Here is a 23,485-nt window from a genome sequence, read left to right on the forward strand (position 1 = left end):
CTCTTCTCAACCTCGATGCTCTTCTGTCATCCTTTTGAAGGGAGCCAGTGTAGATATATAACGAAGTCCAGCTTTAGTCTACCTCAAAGGCTCTTGGAGAAGTAGAGGTCCTGAGAACTTTGAACAATAAACCTTGCTCATGTAGCCAAAGTTTTTTTTTTTTTTTTAATTAGTAGTAGTATTTTGATTGATGGTTCTGTAGGGATTGATGGTTCAATAGGTTCAATGGGGTTTGATGGTTCCGTAGGTAGAAGCATCCATGGATCCCAAATTTTACCAAAATTCTTGTTCAAATCATTCTCCTAACTGAATTGAAGTTGCCTTTGATTTGATATGACATGGGGAGAGGGGCACGGATGTTCACACTTTGTGGCTTTTCCCTCTCACCTTGGGACATCCTGAATAATTTATCAAGTCACCTATAGCTGGGATATGGCACAGTGTACTCCTGGAAAGGGGTTCAGTCCAGGCTATTTAAAATCTTGTGCAAGGAGATGGTTGAAAAAGCAAGTGTTTTTGGAAAAACTGYAGGTATTAATTTAGCAAGTCACAAACGTGGTGATATACAGTGTGCAGTTAAAATAATGTAATTTGCAGTGTCATAGAGAATCTCTTTGTTAGAGGAATGACCTTTTTGCAGGGGTGGGAGCGGAAGGGATCCTGATAGAGATTGAGTGCGTGAGAGTGGCTGTCAAATGACAAAGCTTAGCGACTAGGCTGCCATTTCTCTTTGCAGTTTTATAACTGAGGTAGATAGTGCTCATATCCTCAAGATGGAAACTGGTATTTATTTGCCAAAACAAAGTACAGAGGAGAAGGTTTCATTTATTTTCCATTGGGATAGGGCTGGAGATAGCAATTCAAATGTTGCAACCCCGATTAAATCCTACGTATGTCCTTTGGCTCTRCTGTGGTGGCACTTAGGAGCTACTTGGAGGCTAATGGAGGGTGTCTGTAGCAGGAAGATTTTGACACTCATACTCAGTGCACTGCTAGAAAATGCAGAATGCAGCTCCTGCTTGGGGATTTGCAGGAGTGAGGAAAGGATTTAGAAACAACAAGAATGAAAGAACTTGATTTGTAAGATTAGTATCACTTCCCCAGTTTAAACAATCTCCATCTATTTCAAGGTATAAATACTAATGAAGGGAAAGCATTGTCGGTGACCCAAGAAAATAAAAATGAGCAGCATGAAGTTCTGATTCACAGAGAGTATTTTTAAATGGGATAATCTGTTGATTGTGGGAAAATCTTTTTTTTTTTTTTTTTTTTTGGTTCATGCTTTTCTGTTTCTGCCTTAAAATCCATGAGAAATTGTTGCAGTGATGTTGATGAAATTGTTTGCTCTATATAGCTGAACCCATATAATTCAGCTAATCTTTGTTCAGTTGTCTGAGCTAGAAATACCTTTGGAGAGATTAGATTCTCTGACACTGGAGGTCTTTAAGCCTGTCACAGCCACATGGAGATTACTGTTTATAATTAAGAAACATGCTCCTGATTTGTCTCTTTGGATTATAATAAACAACTAAAGCCTAAACTCAACAAAACTGTAGGGAAATGGCCAGCCWAGTCCTACAAGCTCTAAAACTTGTTTATGCCCAAGAACTCCCAAGTTGGGTACCTGTGCCATATTTGATGTCCAGCAGTTGCTGAATCAGGAGATATATGTTTACTTAAAATAACTGCTACCTTTCCCAGTCTGCTATCATTGCTGTTGCAGTGATTTAAAARTGAAAAATGCTGCCTGAGTAGCCTATTTTGAGACAATTTTTTTGCTATATTCTCAGCAAGAACATTGCATTTAAGAGTCTGTTGTGGTTGTGTTTCCAGGTCAGTCTGAGAAATACAGCATCAGCAGGAACATTATCTGCACAGAGCAAAGGTTCTTAGTTTTACATTTCTTCTACAGCCTTCGATATTTTGCCACTGGACAAGGCTAAAAAAAAAAAAAAAAAAAAAAAGCTGGTAATGGCATTGTCTCTGATGTACACTATGCTGTTTGTTGTAACCTCTGCATTTTTGCCTTTTTATAATTTAATTGCTGAATATTTATGCTCAATGGTATGCATGAGAATTGGGAGATCATCCTTATTTAACACATGGGACAATGATTTTTGGATTGACTGTAATTTATCTGGTGACCTTCAGGAACTCTGTTTTATGATAAGAATAGATTTTCTCTTAAATTGTTTCTTATTTTGTTGTACCTGTGAGTTCAGCATCATGGTGGTGTCCTGCTGCTCTCTTCACTCTGGCTGAATTTCCTGCTTTCAGTGTCAAGTACTTGGTTCTCAGCTAGCACTTGTGCCAGCGCTGATGCCAGGATCTCTGCTTGTTTCAGGGTATACTTTTACCTGCTCTAGAAAGGCTGCTGGGAGATGAGATGGGAACAGGCCTCCTATGCCTGTTTGCATCTCCTCAGATAACAGGAGGATTTTTCTGCGATAATGGTGCTGAGACTAGACCAGTATTCACTGAAATTACTTCACCCAAGGAAGGACATTGAGCCACTTGGCTGTAGTGGCTGTATCTGTTTCCTCCTGATAGCAGTTAAACAGAACTGTGCAGAATTTTTTGTTTTACTCTAAGCCATCTCATTTCCCCTTCCTTCTCTTAAGTCATGTCTAGCAGGTGTCACGTTTTCCCTTTCTCCTGTGTTATGGCAACTATTTTTGTCTAGAAAGATGTCTCAGACCCCCTTGTTCTGCCACTTACTGGCTTGTAAGAGTTACTTGAGGTGATTTCTCTCTCTTCTCTATTTCTGCCAGTGTTTCCATGTGGGTGAGTCTGTCAAACATGAGCTTCCTACACAACGTAGTCCTAGTAAGGAGGGAGTGGTCTTGTCTCTTGCTTTCCTTTCAGTTTTGACCATCTGGTACTGTGATTTGTCATAAGGATTAATAGTCCCGCCACGTCTGAAGGGATTGCTGAACTGTTCCTGAGGCGGAAAAGATAGGAGGTTCTGGTATAACCAGATTATTCAAAAAACTTCTGTTGTCTGGTTTCATTATTCTGAGCAATGTTTCAGGGTTCCCATGCTGCTTGTAAATTTGCTCACTTCTACCTCATAAACAGCTTGAATTTTTCATCAGGATTCCAGGCAGTCATTTGTACCTGCGGGATTCATCTCCAGAAAGGACCGAATCTCTGTGTGTGGTGGTGCTGGTGTCATAAGAGATGCCACCTGCTAAGTGCATTAACACATTGTAGTTGAATAGCTTGAAAGCTGCGTGAGGGCAGAAGCCATTTGTCACTGGAGTGTCCCTTACTATTTGGCTAGATTGTGTCTTTTCGCCTGTTGTCCTGTTTTAAAAATGTCTCTTCTATGAGCTCTTAGCCTGTGGCTTAGAGCTGCTTGCCATATCTGGGGGAGGCACTGTGGCAACAGAGAGGCTCTGAATAATTTAGWAGCTGCATCCAGCAACTCTCAATTTAAACGTCATATGTTTTTTTACTGACACTTTAATTTTTAATGGCTGTACATTTGTAGTGTTTGGCTTTTGAAAAAATTCACCATGCCCATACTATGGTAACTGCWCTACTTGTCATATAGAGGACGGAGAAGGGAAGGCATCTCTTGGGTGCCTGTGTCCAGACTGCTTTCAAAGCAATGATGAAATTTCTCAGCTCAAAACTCAAGTTGAAAGCAATTTTGTTCTGGAAAAGAACGGTCCTGTTGTAACTGAGAGTCTAATGCCATAGTGGTTGTGGAAGGTCAAACTAAATCAGGTCAAGGGTGTTCTGTTATGTTTTATTACTGTTATTTACCTTGAAAAGTATATGAGCAGATGCATGAGCAATTTGAGGAGTGATAAAAAGCCGATGAGGTAGAAGGGGAGAAGAGAAGGCTCTTTAGTTTGTGCTGGTGGGACAACACAAAGTGTGGGGGGAAAGACACACTTGAAAGAAAGTGAAGGCCAGGGAGCCAAAGCCTCTGTGTTGTTTTGCGCTGCAAATCTCTGGAGATTATTTTAAATAGAAGATGAATTTAAATTTGGATCGTGTAGTGCAGGAGAACTGCAGGGATGGCAGACGATTTGTGCGGYGGAATTTGTCTATGAGAAGGTGGCTGGTTGTGTTTTGTGTGGCTTGCAATATGAGGAGCTGCAGAGAGGATTAAGAGAGGTACTTTTATGCAAAAAGATAGGAGAGGAGAATAAAGTCTTGAACTTGAATTCAGATGTTAAAGTGGAGATAGGCTGAGGCTAAAACCAGTCCCTTCTTTTTATCAACATCAAGAGAAACAAACTAGTGTAGGAGACCAAAATGCTTTTAGCTCCAATGTTCTTTCCCAAGAGTTTAGCAGATTAAAAGGGATAACAATATTCTTGTGTATTCATGTAGCATTTTCTCACACATTCTTGTCTCTTAAAGCTAATTGAAGGCCTTGTGGAGTGCTATTTTTTAACGATTAGAGAATGAAGGTCTCGGCTGTGTGATTTCTTTCAAACATCTACTCATGGATAAAGCTGTTTTTCTCTAGGACAAGTACTCTTTGCACTACTCCTTTGCAATTTATTTCAGTCTTAAAGTTCCTGTTCAGACAGCACGTCTGTGTGTGTTCACTTTGCCCATTCTCTTTGCACAGGAATAGAGGATCCGCTCTAGTAGCTGCCTATGAAAGCACCCTGTGCGCGCCTGCGTTGCCAGACTTTGCCAGCTGCAGCTGGTGCTCAGCTTGTAGTGACCAGGAGCAACTTCTGACGTTTGCAGCACTCATGGATATGGAAAACGTCACCATCTGAGACTCTTCCAATGCAYGTGTGGCCCAGGGGCATGCAGGTGCCAGGAGGGCTGTGCTTCAGCGCTGCCTCCGAGCACTCCATGTGCCYGGGGAAGCTTGTTTGTAGTGCGGGCAGAGCTGGGTGCTTTGGCATGGAGCAGAGCAGGGAGCTGCAGCTGCTCTATAAATAGCTCCCACGGGCTGGGATGTGGGAAGGAAGGATCGCGTTGCTATGGTGATTGATCTGAATCAGATTACCTGCCGCGCCGCACATACGGCTGGGTGCCTGTGGCGGCTGCATGGACTTGCGTGTGCTGGGGCTGCTCTGCCCAGGCAGCTGCCTGAAGGAGGGCAAGAAAAGGGAGCAAATGCAGGACCAGTTTGTGACAAGACCGAGGAGGTCTGTTCCCATGGCAACCGAGAGCCTGAATCAGCCGAGCTTCAGTCCTGTGAAGCTGTAGGAGGGTTTCTGGCTGTGCTGCACGATCCTTYTGTTTTTGAGCTAATTCTGGTCACGTAAAGTCTATACGTTAGCATCCCTATGTAACCTACCTCCATTTTGCTTTGGAAAACTGGTAGGGTTGCCAAAGATGTTTGATTGTGACAGTACTGTTTTCAGAGAGCAAAAAGATTGTTTCTTCCTGTATTAAGAAAGGAACAAATCTTTGGGGCTTTTCTAAATTTCAGAAGGGTTTCTGAAGACTACTTTGTATATTACCCAGAGCTGTTTYGTGCTTTGTTTTCTAATTTCCTTTAAGCTAGCCTGTCATTTCTCTTAAACTGCATGGATGCATGGAAGGTGCAAGTAGTTGGACTGTACCTGCTGCCGTGTCTATGGGGAACTCGTCCTGCCTCGGTGCTGCTGGTGCTCTGAGCAGGATGCTGCTGGAGTGTGCCTGCACTGCTGCCCCCTGCTTGGCCCTTTTGTGTGCTTGGAACTGTGCCTRGGCATTTCACAGAACCACACCTGCCTCACAGACTAACTGTGCTGAATAAATATGCCATTGTCTTTCCCAGGCATGCTTGCAGTGCTTTGAAACTATCTCTCTCTCCCACCTGTGCCAAAGTGTTAGTATCTTTTAGGAGTCACAGCATTGGCATGCACTACTATCTTACCAAGGTAGACGGTAAGATACAAGTAAAGCAGCTGCACCCGTGTAGCCAGTCTGTCCAACTCTGACTTCAGAAGTTGTTCCATGGTCTGTCAAGCCTTTCTATCAGGCTCTGGAGGGGTGGAATATTCTAAGCTCACGTGCACTGTCATGTTTCTGTCATTAGCAGAAACGCCAGCCTACGTATAAGAACAGCAGTACAGGTAAGGAAGACACAGTGCAGCAGGGTTCCTAGGATGTTGCATACTTCTGAGATTAAAACCAGTGATAGTGTTTGATATTAACATAACTGTTAAGCAGAGCAAGTATAAAATCATTCGTKTGAGTTGGGAGCTGCTTGTCTGCTTCTTTAAAAAAGCTCAGTACAAACAAAAATAGCKGGAGCTAAACCATTGGTAAGAAGTGCACAGAATCACTGGAACAGGCTCAGAAGTAGAAGTGTCAAAAACTCCAGCARTAAAGTTCCCTTGAAGATTAATGCCTAAAACAAGACTCAAAATTAATTAGCATGAACAGTTCACATTGTGCTGCATGTAGTGTAGATGCCAGTGCCACAGTGAGTTAATGAGGTTCATGCAGGTGGATTTGGCTGGACCAGAGGCACTTGTAGCTATGGCTAATAGCCTGGCAAATACCTGCTTGGTGCACTCCACGTGTGTAATGTGAGTAAGGCAGTGTAAGGGAGCGGCAAAGGGAGCCTGGAAACTCCCTGTCCTGCTTAGCTGTGTGTCAGCTGTCAGTGTAGTCTGAATGGGGAGGACTATCTTCAGCAAGCAAGGCGCTATGGGCGGGCATATTGGCTACAGGGCTGAACTGAGAATGGGCTTGAACTGAGAATGGGCTGACTTCTTGGTTTGTATAAATAGAAACTTAAGATGTTCCAGTGATATTTTAAAAGTGGAAGTTTAATTGTTGTTAGTCATGGTTTAAATTACGTTCTTTTGCAAGATAAGGTTTCAGTGAACCAGAACTGATACAGGTGCTAGCCGTTAATTCTTGATGTCTCCTTCAGTTTCTTCTGTTTCTTTTAGGACAGATTGTGGTCCCACCATATGTATGCTCTTCACTTGTTCAGTTGTTACATTGAATTGACTCCAGTTTATAATTTGATGTATCTGTATGGTGATGAACATGTAAGCCAATCCTCGTGTCGGATAAAAGCTAGAGATAATCAAAGTAATCAAAGGAGAGATCTCCTTTTGGTTACCAACTTAATCTAGTGAACAAGTACTTGGAAAGCAGGGTTTAGCATCTGCCAGTTGGAAAATATTTTTTGAGGTCTTCATATCATCTTATCAAATAATTGAGCTATTTATATACCTACAGGCTGATCTGTCACCACTGGAGGCTTCTGTGTGTGGAAGAAGACTCTAAGCAATCTAAGCACAGCAAAACTGTGTGCTAATTTTTTAGCAAACAGCAAAACTACTTTTTTTCTTTAGTTTCATGGCTAGAAAGCAAAGATGATATTAAAAATGTTGAAGACGCCATGACATAGATGAGATGGGGATGCTGCAGTATTAATGTGTCTGAGAGCATCAGCACTTGGGTATTGGTCTGCTGCAGATGGCTCTGAGATGAGGAAGAGCTTTCTGCAGTTCTTTCATGCTCCCCTGTCTCTTCTATGGTTTGTGTACTTTTCTTGATGTAGTTGTATGTTTACATGAACTCTCACATATGGAAATATGGGTATCCCATAATAAATGGTGAAGGAAGATAGGCAAGATAAATGAAATGAAACTAAGGCAACTTTGTATCATCTATAAGGAGTGCTTTTGCATGTCCCATGCAGGACTGGGAGAGTAAAGTGCATTTTGTCTATCTGGACTTCTTTTAATATTACCTTTTCTTGACATATTACATTTATCAGACTGCTAAAATTTGTAGAGATGAGTTGTGTTTGTTTTTTCTTTAGTTCTGTTAAATTGTAAAGAATGGCCTATTGAGGCTGTTTTCCCAAGCACTGTAGGATGAATCTTTGTACCTAGTGTGTGTTTTGTGTTAGTCATGTTCCCGTTTTTGTTCTAAGTATGGGTTTACTTTTTGTTATGTGTGTATCCTCTGGAGAGCAGCTGCTACCTTAGATATCAGCCAGTATGGAGGATAACTTGACATTTAATGTTCATTTCCTGTCTTCCATTAGCAACCCTAATGCAACTTGTGGCCATAAATAAACTGCAGTTTGTGGCCTTTGTGGGTTTGTTTCCCATCATGTTCATGAGAGATACTCATTGTGATATCCGTGCTGGTTGAGAATGCACCAGTGCGGCGTTAGTCTTGGCTGAGCATGTGAATTGGTATGAGTAATTAAAAAAAAAAAAAAAAAGAAGAAAAGAAAAAAATAAAGGCAAAGTAGAGCTGAATACCAGTTTGTGGGTTCTCTACTTATGAAGTGAAGGAACAATCTGTAGATGGCCATGGCTGTGAAGATCGCTGAGGGTTTTGGGGAATGTAATTGAAGTTATATTTATATGTATTTGGTGTTCCTGATATTTCATTTGACACACTTGCTTTTCTTATACATAGGTTGAACTTCACAACTGTTTCCAAGCAAGTTTTGTTCCTCAAGACCATGATCGTGACTTACTGACCATCTGATGTCTGGATCAATGACCAGGAATTCACTGAGATGACATAGGGAGGAGGGAGAAGGACAATGGTGCAGAAAAAGAAAATCTGCCCTCGGTTGCTTGACTACCTTGTGATCATTGGAGCCAGGTAATATAAAAGATTCTCATCTGTATTTTTGCTGGGTAAAGGTGTGGGGATAAATAGCCTGTCATCCTTGGTGAGATCTTGCCTGGTACTGAAGAGTGCTATGTGGATTGTATACAGAGTTCTACCATATCAGGGGTTTGATCTAAGGCACATTTTGAAAGGTATTAGTGAAGACAAAGGTTTCTGCTTCATACTCTCGGGGCACCTTTTTGTGAGTCTGCAAAAGGTAGCTAAGGGCAGGCTGCTGCAGAGCCATATATTAACTGTGTCTGAACAGTTTGCAAGTCTTCCTCTACTGATGGCAGGACAGGTGTATCTACAAGCTGGAAACAGTGCAAGTTACAGTTCCTTGCAATTAAAATATTAGTTTAGGCTACTTTTTTAACTTCTGAAGTGTTGTCTGTAAATCCAGCTAAAAATCTATAACTTGCCTTCTTTTTCTGGTTCAATCTAACCATCTAATACTCATTTGTCCTTATATGGAATCACATAGAATCACTTTTTTTTTCCCCCAAGTCTTTTTGGGATATTTTTCTTTTTTTCCTTCTTACAGTATTTCATTATTTAACTGTACAGAAACGATAAAGTTTATTACTAGTCATGCACATATACACATATATTTATGTAGAAAAGCATGTTTGCTTTCTGTTTAATAAAGAGTTATTTCTGTTTTGGAAGCTTACAGTCGACAGAGATTATTCTTTAAAAAAATTCTGTTCCTGCTTCCATTTTCATTTTGTTATTCAGTACTTTTCARTTAAGAGAAGAAGAGTTGCAGTTGCTTGTATTTTGAAATGGGCAAATCTAAGTATGAAGATTAGAGAAAGTCTTATGTGGTGTTATATTGGAGAGCAGTAGTAGAGACTGTTTTGCTACATCCTCTTTCTTGTCGTGTTTGCTGGATCTTAATGATTTTAAAATATACTGTGAGTTCATGCTTTATGACAAATGGATCAAACCGAAGAGAGGTYGTGTCGGGGACATTTATCTTCCTTGGCTCTGGTCAAGCAGTTTTTACTGACTTTCATGGAAAAGGAATAATCTCAGAACAGTTGATATCTTGAAAGAAATTAAAGGCTGCTCTTTCACACAAATAAGTGTTTTGTGATTTGTGAGGCAAAGGTTGGGCTCTGTGTATTGCTGCTTGGCTCTTGTAGGATAACTTATCCTTCAAATCCTACTAAAAAAGCAAACACAGAAGCACACGCATTTACAGTTCCTAGAACTTTTTAAATGAAAATTTTACGAGATGAAGTACATTTCCTCTGAATTTGTTAGAAGGTCTGTTTCTAATTTAACGGATGCCAGAGTTTTTTCAGTGTCGCTTAGGGTTGCCAAAACCGAAAAGTTTATAATGGATCATCAAATAATTGAAAGCACTCTTTCTAAATGCTAGGGTTGATTACTTAGTTAGCTTTGTATCTGACCAAGGACAGATTTATTTTTGCTAGTTGTCTTTGTGCTTGATTTATTTCTCCCTCCTTGACTCTCTTCTGCCTGGAAAAGCATTAACATTCTTTATTTCTCTGCACTCTCTAGCTTATGTATTTCGGATGGGGTAATTAAAGGTTATTATATGTCATACATCAATTAAGAATATTATGTTATCTTATCCTCATGATACTTATGGCACAGCTGCTTCCTTTTGTGTAACCAGCAAAAATTGTTATCRCTTGCTTGACTGTCATGGAATTTTACTTTCCAGCTGGGGCCTTCTGCATTAGGCTTGACAGGGTATTGTGATAAATCATTTTTTTTGGACTCTTAGGGGTTTCTAAAGTTCTCCAATGCATCCTCTTTACAGGTTCCAGTAATTGACAGGTCATGTGGGATACAGGGAACAGGAGGTTTGCGTTGGTGGTGGTGAATAGTCCTTCTTACCAGAAGAGCATTGAAATAATGTTCTCTGAGTCTATGGTGAGGCCTAGAGTATTATCTCCTATTCCACCACCGTAATATCGTATCGCATCATTGCACAACTTATTTGTGCAATATTCTTGTTTTTCCCCTTTAGGTACTGGTGTAGTATTTTCTTTCTTACTTTCATCTTGTCCTTAAGTGAAGAAAGAGAAATAGAGTTGATTTTATTCTGGCTGCACGTATTTCTACAGGTCATATTTGTAGGGGGATGTCTTCACCACCCACATGTTACCCAGACAGCTGTGCAGTTAAATTCAGTTGGAAAATAAATTCAGGGAAGTAACACTCAGAGATGTGTCCCTGAGAACACAGTGTGCTTTAAATCCCTTTTGTTGGTCAAATTTCAACAGAGTAGCTCTTTGTTGGGCTGTGATGTAGGTCTATTATTATTTTAATCTTCTGTAATAATTGTGGCCCTTTCCCTGCTTGCCTTTGTGTCTTTGTGACTGAGAAGCTGCACTTTCTCTGGGTGCAGGAGGTTGGGAGAACCAAAGATGAAGCTGAGTCCCTAGGCTCCTAGCTAACAGGGAGGCACCAAAGATTTTTCTTAGCATTAATCATCCACGTGTGTTTTTTCTTATTTGTTTGCTTTTTGTAGGCAGCCAAGTAGTGATAGTGTTGCTCAGACACCCGAGCTGCTGCGGCGTTACCCTCTGGAAGATCACGTGGACTTTCCTCTGCCGCCTGACGTTGTGTTCTTCTGCCAGCCAGAAGGATGCCTGAGCGTGCGCCAAAAGCGAATGAGCTTCCGTGATGACACTTCCTTCGTCTTCACTCTCACAGACAAGGATACAGGTGTCATTCGTTATGGAATCTGTGTCAACTTCTACCGCTCTTTCCAGAAGCGAGTACCCAAGGAGAAGGGGGAAAGCACAGGGGGACACAAGGCTCGGGACAGTCAGAAAATCCCCAAAACTGGGGATGCATCTGTCCCCCAAGAGGAGGCCGGGACCGAGAGTTCGGAGAGTGGTTCCTCACTGCAGGCTCCAAGTACAGAGTCTGCTGCAGATGTGAATCGATCACCGCGCAGTAAACRTCTGGCCAAAGGCAGCCATCGCTCTCGGAATAGCACGCTGACATCCCTGTGCATCCTCAGTCATTATCCCTTCTTTTCCACTTTCCGCGAGTGTCTGTACACTCTAAAGAGACTTGTGGACTGCTGTAGTGAGAGGCTGTTGGGCAAGAAGCTAGGAATTCCTCGTGGAGTGCAGAGGTATGTTATGGGAGAAGAAAGCTTTTTCTGGGCACTGTTTGTTCTGGGGCTGCAATCTTCTGTGCAGCCAAGTGCTGCTATAGGTCTGGTTGCCGAAAAGGCTGGTGACTGACTGCTGACATGTTTCTGCTTTAACCCAGAAAATTGTACATTAGAAAAAAAAAAGGCGGGGGAGGTGAGGAGGGAGGAACTTCTGGCAAATTTTGTAGAACTTTTCTCTCGGTTACAGTTCTGTAACCTGGTTTGATTTTAGTGCCTGCACAGATGTTCAAAAACTATCCTGCTAGCAACCGGCTGAACATGAAGGTAAGCGCAGCTACTCTGACTGCTGCTTTGCTATATGAGCTCTGTGGCAGTGCACGTCAGGACTGATCCTCTGGCAAATTAGAAACAGTCAAGGAACGACAAGGAGGATTTCTGCTTGGGGCAAGAGGGGAGTGATGAAATTTGGCTTAATGAGCTTATGAAAAACAATCTGAACTTCAGAATGAGAGAGAAAAAGACTAGAGAAGCAGGAATGGCTGAAGGAGGTCGAAGTGTAGTATTTGGAAGGAAGAAGAAGGAGAAGTAGAAAGCTAAGGAGTTGTCTAGGAAGGCTATGGGACAGGGGAGTGATAACAGCAAGTTAACAGGAACTTGCAGTGTCGTCTTATAGGCTGTTATCACATTGGGTATGGAACAAAAGCTGTTACACTGTGTTGTGTACAGGGAACAATGTCTTTATGTGTATCTTTTGAGGATATATTAGTGTGTCTGGCACCTACACTGCAGGAAAATACAGTTCCTTTCCAGCATGTTAACTGAAAAGAGAAAATAAAAAAAATATATCAATAGGAGAAAGAGGAAAATACCTGAATAGTGAAAGTGCTGAGGCTGTGACCTTGCAGTGTAAGTCCCGTAGCTTGATATGGGATTTTAGGCTCTGACTGATTCTTGTATCAGGACATTTGTCACCTGAATCCACTGTGTTTTGGGAAAGAATGAATCATCAGAGCAAAATAATCTGTTTTTAATGGAAATATTTATTAAAGGAACTTGCTTTGTCCCTTAGTTTTATCCCATTATTATTGAGACAGAAAAAAAGCTAAATTTCACAGTTCTCTTCGACTCTCTAATCTCCRATCTGAGTTTAGAAAGGGATGTTAATGTGCTCTGTGGTTGCTGGAAGGCATGTGCATTTTGAATAATTTACTGTTGTTTGGAATCATTTGTAGAGTTAAGAACAAATGAGTGACAGATGGAGAGGGCAACAGGAGAAATGTTGAGCACACAACACGGGGTTGATTAAGACAGCAGGTTTGAATTACCATGTGGCTTGCAAGCCACTACCTGGAAGTGCAGAGTGGTTTTGTAATGATGGCAGAATAAAGGTGAGACCAAATCCTTCCATGCCAAAGCTGAGTGTGTCTGTTAACAGCCTAAGTTGTTTAACAGCCTAAATCAGTAGATATTGAAGAAAGAGCGGAGCATCAGAAGCATTGCACTTCTTAAGAGGGATGTCACGTGAACAGAATAACCCCAAATTGTTTGCTTTTTGACCCCTCCAAACAATTCTAAATGCTGTTCTCTGAGGCATCCGGTGTCATCCCCTTCTGGTTTTTATTTCTTCTTGCTATCTCTGTATCTGTGCACTCTCTTGTCCTCATGTACATTCATGTGTGGGTGTGTGAGAAGGAGAGAACTGTAACATGGATCTCTTGAGTCAGAATTTGAGCCAGACTGTCCTAGGGGCTCTATTACAGTAAATGAAGGGGTTCGCCAGCCTGATGTTTTTGCTGAGTGGCTAGAGCAGTTTCCAAGCCATCTCTCACACTGTGCTACAACATTAAGGGCTGAAATGGACAGGTCACTTTGTTCTTCTTGTCAGTCTCAATTTCAAGGTGTGAATCTCCTGAGGCCCAGAGCAACATTGTTCATGTTTTATGACCAGCCTGTTTGTGAGCAACAAGTTTGCAGATTGCCGGCTTTAGGCATGAAAAAAATTGCTACTTATTTTCCTAAAATTCCTAATGCTTGGCAGACAGCTTTCCAAAATTAAGTCTTGCTGAAATATACCTGCTTCTGCTGTATGTTGTTATTCAGTTACTTAACAGCTTAGAGGAATGATGAAATACAATTTGAGATAAGACATGAAAAGAGTGTTTCATCCTGCCAAAACATCTGGGTGAAGTATTTTTTATTTATACCACGTTATTATATCCTTTCTTTCTAAGAGTGTGAAGGACTGCTGGAAGCAGCACAGTCAGGCTTCTGTAGCCCTGGACTAGATAGCAGATTGTTTGAGCCACATGCTGAATTTCAAGCACCGAAGCACAAATGGCTTCAGTGATCAAGACCTTACGGAACCACTTGAATGGAGAGGACGCATTGGTGGTTCACTTGAATGAACCACCTTTCAGACCGAGAGGACATACCCACTTACTTCTACTATATAATTTACGTTTCTACTTAGTAGTGCCTTCAGTAAATGAAACCCCAGCCTTCCCTTCTGTTGGGGCCAAATGTCTGTTAGGTGCATCTTTTAGTTCTTGGGGGATCTGGAAGATCTGGAAGATTATTGTAGAGTGGCTGTCCTGTAGAGCTGTGGGCCTGTTATTGCTGCTCTTCTCTCTTTTCAGGGACACCATGTGGCGGATTTTCACTGGCTCACTGCTGGTGGAAGAGAAGTCCAGCGCGTTGCTGCATGACCTGCGGGAGATCGAGGCCTGGATCTACCGCCTGCTCCGCTCGCCCATGCCTGTGGCTGGCCAGAAGCGCGTGGATGTGGAAGTCCTGCCGCATGAGCTGCAGCCGGCTTTGACCTTTGCCCTTCCTGATCCGTCCCGCTTCACCTTAGTGGATTTCCCATTGCATCTGCCTTTGGAGTTGTTGGGAGTGGATGCCTGTCTGCAGGTGCTGACCTGCATCCTCCTGGAGCACAAGGTAGGAAGAGAAGAGTTGATCGTCGCTCCTAAGTACGTGGGAAGTTCTGCTCTGCCTGAAACAAAATAGGCTAGATGTGTAGCACAGCTTTCCCTTGCAGTCTCTGGAATCATTTTGTCTGGGGAGGAAAAATTATCTCTGTTCGAGGTTTGCATTTGAAAAGGTTTTACTGTCAGTCTAAAAGGCATCTGTAGGTTGCTTCAGGCACTGGGTCATCCAGTCCCGTAGCAGTCAAACCGGAGGCTCGCAGGGTGTGATCTTTTGGATACCCGCAGGGGAGTATCAGAAGGGAATGTTACTTCTGTGCTGTTGTTTCTGTGGTTGCAGGTTGTGTTGCAGTCCCGAGATTATAACGCACTCTCCATGTCTGTGATGGCCTTTGTGGCTATGATCTACCCACTAGAGTACATGTTTCCAGTGATCCCGCTCCTTCCTACCTGCATGGCCTCTGCAGAACAGGTACATATTTTTTCTTCAGTAGCCTTTTGTAAAAGATGTTTCTGTGATGTCTGAAACTGTACACAGGAGAAAGTACTTGCTTCCTGCCCTGCTGTTTTCTCAAGGATTGTAGCAAAGACTGCCTTGCAGGGACACTGTTTTCCAAGCCTTATAAATCAAAGGAAACACGCCTTGTTCAAGATATCCTCAAAGGATGCTCAGTGAATAGTGTGCCTTCCGAACAGCAGACTTGAAAGGTCATAGATCCTCAACAGGATGAATTTTTATTTACGTCTTTTTTCTCCAAACTGAGTATTGAGGTTTGTTGGGGATCATTCAAAGCAATATTTAAGAAATCTTGAGGGCTGTTGATTCAGAGTTTGGAAACCATTGCCTACAATTTATTCTCCTGAAAAGTATGAAGTGTTGAGTCTTTTGGACTGAAAGCCTGCGTTTTGCTGATAGTCAGGACTCTGTAGGAGCTCATTAATTTGCTTGGAAAGACAATTCAGGCCATCTTGTTACTTGAATATTATCCTACAACTGTTGCTGCATTTTTTTCTGGCCTTCAGAGGTAGGCAAGTGTTCTAGATTGAAAAAATAATTTCTTATTTAAATCTGCTGATTTTGAGCTGCTGCACAGCTTATTGATTTGCATTCTTTTCCTCTGCAGCTCCCCTTATGGGAAACAACCTTATTCTCCTCACTGTTTTTCCACATGCATCTGAAAACATTTATTATTTCCTGTACTCTCTGGTGATGTTACTGTTTTGAAAACAAGTTAGCCTTGTAAAATGGCTTTTACCTTAACAGCATAGGCTCAATTTGAGTTGGATTTTTGCTGTAACATTTTTTTTTTTTTGGTTCCATGATTGCCATGGCAAGGCTAGGTTAAATAAATAAATGTGATTCTTCTATATTAAAAAATGGAACTCTTAGAAGCAGGACTTCTACTCATGTTTTTTAAGTGTTTCTGTTTTATACAATCACTGAATTCTATTGTTGCTTTGTGTGTTGTGTCTCCTGCCGTTAGTGGATTGTAGGTAAACATTTGTGAAGAAGTGTGTTAAATCTAATCTTGTCCTTATTAATGTCTCTCTCTCAGTTGCTTCTGGCTCCTACACCTTACATCATTGGTGTTCCAGCAAGTTTCTTCCTTTATAAACTGGATTTCAAAATGCCTGATGATGTATGGCTTATTGACCTGGATACCAATAAAGTGAGTGATGTTCACCAGGATTTGTGGCTTTGTTTCCAGTGGACTGTGCTCTTTTATCAGTGTGTCTGGGGAAAATTTAAGAATGCCTGTTTTTATAGGCCTCAGTCTGCCTTTGCCATTCCTTTCATAAATTTTATACTTCCATTCCTTCTCCTATCTCAAGGTTTTTCTTGCTTTTGTTTAAAAGAAGYCTTCAGTTAATCAACCTAATTCCTGTGAWAATAAATCACCAAAGAAATCATMMAAGAAATTTTTAGGTAATTGTGACMCTGTTTTTTATGGTGGGAAATCAGATCTAGTACGAGGCTTCCAGCAGCATTGGTGTTGTCTTGATTCAAATGAGGCCAAGTATCCTACTTTTTATTGTGGCATAAGCAAAACTATTTCAGGGGAAATGTGCATACCATTACTGAAAATTCCAAAGGATTAGAGTGAGTTCATTGAAACTTCTTTCTCTCTCTTTTTTTTTTTTTTTTTTAATCCTAAGCCTTTATTGCTTAGTCTATAGTGTGTTGGAAGTGTAGAAGCTTCTTGTTTGGGAATGGCTACAGATAGGGATTTTTTCAGTCTGCTGCTGTGTTTTATTTTAGGTAATTGTTCCCACAAATGCAGAATCTTTGCCATCACTGCCAGAGCCAGAAGCTTCAGAGCTGAAAAAGCATCTGAAACAGGTAAGGGGTACTTTGGAAATTGGACATAGTTCAAGAGAACTCCGCAGATGTAGTCTTGACAGCTGTTCTGCTATATCAGATTGAATGCAAGTTACCAAATGTAAAGTAAAGCATGTTAAAAGCAGGTGGGTACTCTTGCACATCAGAAGGATGTGGGGATTCCAGAGAACTTGTTGAAGTAGATGCCCGTCAGTCATGGAGGAATCTTCCCCTCTGAATGTGGAGGGGGGCCAATCTCTAGAGTGACCCAAAAAAAAAAAAAAAAAAAAAAAAAAAAAAAAAAAAAAAAAAAAAAAAAAAAAAAAATCTGAGACTTTCATCTTGTTTTAGATCTCTGTAATTTCTCAAGAGATTTCATTTTCATCTTTGTTACCTGTTTCATCTGCTGTTGCTGCTACTTCCAGTTCTCTCATTTGCTGAGGGAGCACAGGACTAGGAACTTTCTGTCGACCTGTTTAAACTGTCTTTTTCATGAGTGGCCATGTTAGAACTTAGCAACCCTTCGAGCTTGGGGAACAGKGTCACTTGAGGCAGGTGCTAAGTGATGGGTATCCTGATACTGCTTTTCTTTCTTAAAACAGAGAGTTGATATGGAAAAATGACCACAGAAATATGGAAAAGTGACCACAGAAATGTGTAATTGCAATTAATTTCTTAGCCAGGAGAGGGATAATTTGAAATGTGCTTGGACACAGCAGGCTGTCTGTGTTTCCTGCAGTTATTTGGGGCATTTTGGGGTGTTTTCAGTTGGTGCAGAAAGTTCCAGATTCCTCCTTTACATATACTATGTAGGCTTTCAACTCTGACTTGATCTGTCTATCTATGATCATCTTTGTTTCCCCTCCATTCCCAGATCTGTGTGTGAGGTCTCAATCTCTCCTCTCAGATCCTGCTAAGCCATTAATCAGCTTGGGTCATCCTGGCTGATTGTGTCAAGCAGGTTTTATCTTTTATTTCTGTTTTCCTCATGCACGCTGCATGCAGTATCTGAAGGTAAAGTGTGTTACTGATCTGGTGAGGTCTTTCTCTCTCCTCAAAGACCAGGAGAGTGAAGTGTGTAACCTTTGTGATACCTTAGTACCTTGTGTCACCACAGATGGAAATAATGCATTGCTCCGAGTTGTTAATTCCATCTTTCCCCTGTTACTGCCTCACCCCCTTGGGATTTCAGGTGCTATTTAGAAAAAGAACTCTCATCAGGACAAAGCTGAATATCAGAAGAACAAAATGTAATTTCCTTGAACAGCTTTTTAAAATTCTAGATGTTCACCTAAACCCATATCCTTTATCAATAAGAGCTGACTATTGGGGAAGGAAAGAGAAGGCTGCTGGTTGATATACAAGGTGGAGAAGACTAAATTGAGGACCAGGACACCAAGATTAACACCCTGGTTTGCCTTTGGGTCTTAACACCAATGAAAAAAAATGCAGGACATCTGCTTTTAAACTACACTGGAAAACCTTTCTACTTTCAAAAGAACCTGTAGCTAGGTATGGCTGTTTGGGGGTGGGGCAGTCTGACCTCTTTACCAAAATATGCTTATTTTGTGGTCCATTTTATTTCCTGTCGTTTGTGATGCCTGGTAGTAATAGATTTTTTTTTTCCCTCCATCTGTTTCTCTGTGGTCATGTGTTCGTCTTGGCTCTGATGGGCTGCTGCTGTTATCATATGATCTTCCATCTTGCCTCCAGTGTCTGGTTAGCATGACTGCAATCACTCAGCAACAGCTGCTCACTTCTGACAACAAGGTTCTTTTATTTTACTCTTTTCCCTTCAATTTTACATTTTACCCTTTCCTTTAATATTTTGATTTTGCATTTATTTATTTGTGAAATAAACACACAAGGACTCTGTGGGCTTAGAGGAGAAATGATGAAGATTTTTGCTTTGTTCCAGAAAGCCAGGATTTTTCTGTCTCTCTAGAACAAAATTCCTAGTCATGCTGCTCCATGCTGCATTTCCCTGAGRATGTTATAAGGCTGAGGAGAATGGTAGCTTTGTGGAGAGGTGAATACCTGCTTCGGATAGAAAGTGAAATAATGCAGGGATATGCAAATGTTTGTGTGGAGACAYCTGAACGCTGTCCTGGTATACCAAGTTCAAAAGTCTAACTGCCAAGTTGCAAGGCAGGTTTCAAGCCTTCTACCTGCCAAGGTGCATTCAAACTACACATGTGGAATAACTCTCCATCAAGTTGTTCAGAACGCCCCGCAGCTAGTGGTCAGATCTGTAGTATCTGTTTTCCCTCAGGAATGATGTAGCCATGCAGGGCTGTGCTACCTTTTGCCTGGCTCCCCAACTGTGTTATCATTGAGGAGAAGGTTTGGATAGCCCACATGAACAAGGACAGAGATATATTTCCTGACTCTGTGCAGGAGAAGAGATGGTTTGAGACACATGAAGGGAGCATGCTCATTTGCTGTGATTGCCTGGAGGGCAGGGCAGCTTTGTTGTCAGTCTTGTTCCTTAAATAACATTTTTTCTTACTGAGCTTGTATATAATGTTGTCCTTTGTCAGGCCCTGGCCAGCATGAGTCTGAATACTCAGCCCATTCTTAATCTAGAAAAGTTTCATGAGGGGCAGGAGGTGCCACTGCTGCTGGGAAGACCTCAAAGCGACTTGCAGTCCACTCCCTCCACAGAATTCAACCCTCTGATTTATGGCAATGATGTGGACTCTGTGGATGTGGCTACCAGGTGAGGCTGAACAGAAATGTGCTGCTAAGTGCTAACCTTTATAAAAAGGTTGCAYTGAAGGATTATAAAAAGGTTGCACCTGGGAGCACAGAGGCTTCTGTGGTCCCATGATAGAAGCAACACTTTAGTTCTGCTGCAGATTGCCCTTCATGTCATGAGTGAAGGGAAAAAAAGAGCAGAAGTTACAGTGTTTGTATYGAGTCTGTTAAATGCTTGAATATAATAATACATCTTAATAGGAGGCTTTTYTCCCTTGCATTTTCCTATAGCTCACCCACTTAACTCCTAGTTTGATACTGCCTCCTCAGCTTAAATTACAAGCTTTGAACTATAAGAAAAAACTAGAGACTATGTTTTTACCTCAGATAGCTGGTATGAGAAAGATGCCTCTCCTTGGATGGATGTTGGTGCTGGCATGGTGAATTAAAGCAAAGTGATTTATTTATTTATTTTAAGAAGTTTCTTGGGAAGGCGACATTTTTGCTTTGGATTATTATTCTTCAGAGGTTTGAGACATTGCCCACTGTGTAACTCATAAAGGCATAAAGTCTTCTCTATTTTCTTGKTTTTTTTCTTATTTTATTTTAATCTCATATATTGCCCTTTTTTTTTAGGGTTGCTATGGTGCGATTCTTCAACTCGCCAAATGTTTTGCAGGGGTTCCAGATGCACACTCGCACTCTTCGTCTTTTCCCACGACCAGTGGTCGCCTTTCAGGCTAATTCCTTCCTTGCCTCTAGGCCAAAGCAAACGCCTTTTGCAGATAAACTTTCCAGGACCCAGGCAGTAGAATACTTTGGCGAGTGGTCACTCAACCCTACCAACTATGCTTTTCAAAGAATTCATAACAGTAAGTGTTGGTCTCAACTTTCTGCACAATTGGTGAAMTGCTGGAGCTAAAACTGCAGGGAGATTCTAGGAAAGCAGTTGCCCTGATATCATATTGTATCCTCCTGGRGAGGGATTTCCAGTTCAAGGAATCTTACTCTGTTTCCATGTATCCTCATGGATTTTTACTGTTACCTCTGCTATTAGCCCCCATTTTTCCAATTAATTTTCACCTCTTGCCTTGTTTGCTTGCAGAGAAGTAGTTTTGTAGTCTTCTCAGAGCGAAAGTGGTCTCTTCCTTTGTGCAAGCCTTTCTAGGGGTAGCCTCACTGGGAATGAGGCCTCTAACACAAGTGAATGAGCTCAATTAACTCTTCTTTTTTCCTGTGCAGACATGTTTGACCCAGCACTGATTGGTGACAAACCTAAGTGGTATGCTCACCAGCTGCAGCCCATCCACTACCGTGTCTATGACAGTAATTCCCAGCTGGCTGAGGCACTGAATGTCCCAGTAGAGAAGGAAACAGACTCCGATCCCACCGATGACAGGTTAGTGGAAAGCACAACCCCAGTCACTGAGGATATTCTGGCCTCCTGCTGCTACTTTTTCACTTGCAGCCGTTTTCTCTATTCCCACAGGTTACTGTTTCATTTCTTCCATCTGATGCTCTGCTCTCACAGCAACCTTGGATCCMTTTGCTAGTGTCTTCTCAATTCTTCATGTGACACAATTCTTTTGCATTTTCCTCCTTTCTTTTGCTACATGTGTGCCTCTTGCTATTTGATGCTTTCTCCTGTTATAATGTTTTGTTCCTCCATGGTGCTYTTTCTCGTTTTTTCCTGCTTCATTACTACAGTTTTTCTGCCMATCCTACCATTCTTTCAAATCTCTACTAAAAGCACATAGTTATGCAAAGCTTTGTTAGTATTACCCACTGCCTGATACTTTATGTATTCAATAACATTAAAATAATCTTTTTTGTTATTGTGATTTTTACTGTATTAATCAGTTTTGCATCCAAATTTATTACCTTTCATTTTCTATTAGTCTGTGAGACCTTTCAGGATGGGAATTGTTTGCTTTTTATCTTCTGCACAGCAGTGGTGATGTTGACAAAGTTGGATTTATCATTAGTTTAAGAAGGAAGCACTTTCTCTTGCAATTTCCAATTCCTTTGAAGCTTCTGCCTCCAGCTCCACTGAGAGTTCATATACTGCCCACCTATGCTTGATCTCAGTAGTTTTGCTGAAAACTTTGTCTCTTCCTATGTTGTCTCTTCATCTGTCACAAAGTTATTTTATTTGCTCATACCTTTCATAAAGCCAGCCTGAACTCCTGCCAAAGTTTTGTTCATAGGGACTGTAATATGAGATTTTTGAGGCCCATGCAATCAGTGCTGATTCACATCTTTGAAATACTTGACTCTCATGGTGTTGCCTCTCATCTCTCTCTTACCTGTCGTGGCAGTGGCAGTGACAGTGTTGACTATGATGACTCAAGTTCCTCCTACTCCTCCCTTGGTGACTTTGTCAGTGAGATGATGAAATGTGACATTAATGGCGATACCCCAAGTGAGTAACTCTGGGCTGTACTTTCACTTACCCCAATAGATTCTTCCTCCCCATTCACCTGTGCTGTAGCAAAAATGCTATCTCTAAGTCCCTGAATTAGCAAGCTCTGTTATAACTGCTCTGCAAGGTAGAGGAGACTCTGTCTTTCTATTTTGAGCAAAAGAAAGGACAAGAAAGATACTTCAGCCTGTAAGGGACACCTTCCAAAAGATGCTGGGAGAAAGAGGAACAGAGTTAAGTTCTTCTGAACAGAACTGGCTTGCTAGGTCTGGGCTTGACCTGCTGCTGCCTGGAGGTGTGGTGCAGTGCAAGTGGCAGAGGACCAACTTCCTCCTGCCCTTACATATTGGTCCTCAGTGCTCACTTGAATGAATCGCTCATCCTAGYGAGGACAGAAAAGATCATTCTTTGTGGTTTGAATGGAGGCTGAAGCAATAGCTTCTCTTGTGATAAACTATCACTTCTTTTAAAAGCTATATATGGAAACCACAATGCATTTCCCATGTCCCAAGGACAAGAGGTAATAACGAGTTGTAGCGAGATAAATTGTGTTTGGAAATGAGGGAGATCTCTTTGCAGTGAGCATGGCTTAAGCACTGTAATAGGTGCCTAGAAAAGCAGCAGGATCTCAAGCCTTGCAGACTTTCRCAACTCGGTGAGACAAGGTCGCAGAGAGCCTGTTTGGACTTTGAAGTTAGCTCTGCTGTGAGCAGGCAATTGCAATACATGACCTCCAAGAGTCCTTTCTAACCTAAATTTTTGTGATTTTTATATCTATTGAGCAGACCTCATCAGCTATTGATCTTTAGATGAACAAGAATACTGCAGAAAAGCAGTATTCTTTAAAGCAAAATGATGTTTTTCCAGGTGTTGATCCCCTGACTCATGCAGCCCTTGGGGATGCTAGTGAAGTGGAATTTGATGATTTTCAAGAATATTCAGGGGATCTSGATGAACCGGCCATGGACAGTGAGAACTCCCAAGAGAACAACCAGCCTCGTTCAAGTTCCAGCACTACAGCCAGTAGCAGCCCCAGCACCGTCATCCATGGCGTGAATCATGTGTGTACAGGGATGAGTTCAGCCCAGAGATCATACATGGTATCAGGATATGCAGAGGGGGAAAATGCATGTGGTTCTGGTTGAGGAGGGCAAAAGCTAGTAGGACTGTGAAACCATATACAGAGTAGCTTGCATGCTTTTTCTGGGCTTTCTGAACAAGGTTTAGTTTATGTAGTATTCTACATAAACTCAGTAGTAGTAGTGTCTCAGCATAGTATTCTATGCTGAGACAGAGCAGTTCTGCATGTGCAAGCTCCCATACATTGAAAAATYCGTTATTAACATAGGCCTTGAGGATGTGACCGCTAGAATTGCTTTTAAACAGTTTTGAAAGATCTAATGTGTTAGAGGAATGGGGAGTGCATGGGAGAYTTAACAATCTTCTGG

At 41.6% G+C, this 23,485-nt stretch overlaps 1 protein-coding gene across 14 annotated transcripts in view; it reads left to right on the forward strand.

The window, feature by feature from the left end:
• Window positions 1–8,364: 8,364 nt before the first annotated feature.
• The window catches only part of MADD (MAP kinase activating death domain), a 52,433-nt gene continuing 37,312 nt past the window's right edge, over window positions 8,365–23,485 (forward strand). For 8 of the 14 annotated variants that reach the window (XM_026035099.1, XM_026035100.1, XM_026035103.1 and 5 more), the window contains exons 1-11: window positions 8,365–8,556; window positions 11,075–11,689; window positions 14,308–14,611; window positions 14,939–15,070; window positions 16,155–16,268; window positions 16,859–16,939; window positions 19,459–19,637; window positions 20,252–20,487; window positions 20,858–21,014; window positions 21,934–22,037; window positions 22,905–23,137. In XM_026035099.1, the coding sequence (XP_025890884.1) occupies window positions 8,495–8,556; window positions 11,075–11,689; window positions 14,308–14,611; window positions 14,939–15,070; window positions 16,155–16,268; window positions 16,859–16,939; window positions 19,459–19,637; window positions 20,252–20,487; window positions 20,858–21,014; window positions 21,934–22,037; window positions 22,905–23,137 (2,217 nt within the window). In that variant the 5' untranslated portion in view covers window positions 8,365–8,494. The remainder of the gene's footprint in view (window positions 8,557–11,074; window positions 11,690–14,307; window positions 14,612–14,938; window positions 15,071–16,154; window positions 16,269–16,858; window positions 16,940–19,458; window positions 19,638–20,251; window positions 20,488–20,857; window positions 21,015–21,933; window positions 22,038–22,904; window positions 23,138–23,485) is intronic. The other 6 variants (XM_026035111.1, XM_026035113.1, XM_026035101.1 and 3 more) reach the window with 1 other exon arrangement.

This window comes from Nothoprocta perdicaria, unplaced genomic scaffold, assembly GCF_003342845.1.
Source record: "Nothoprocta perdicaria isolate Ctin4 unplaced genomic scaffold, notPer1 scaffold_156, whole genome shotgun sequence".
In the NCBI taxonomy this organism is placed as follows: domain Eukaryota; kingdom Metazoa; phylum Chordata; class Aves; order Tinamiformes; family Tinamidae; genus Nothoprocta; species Nothoprocta perdicaria.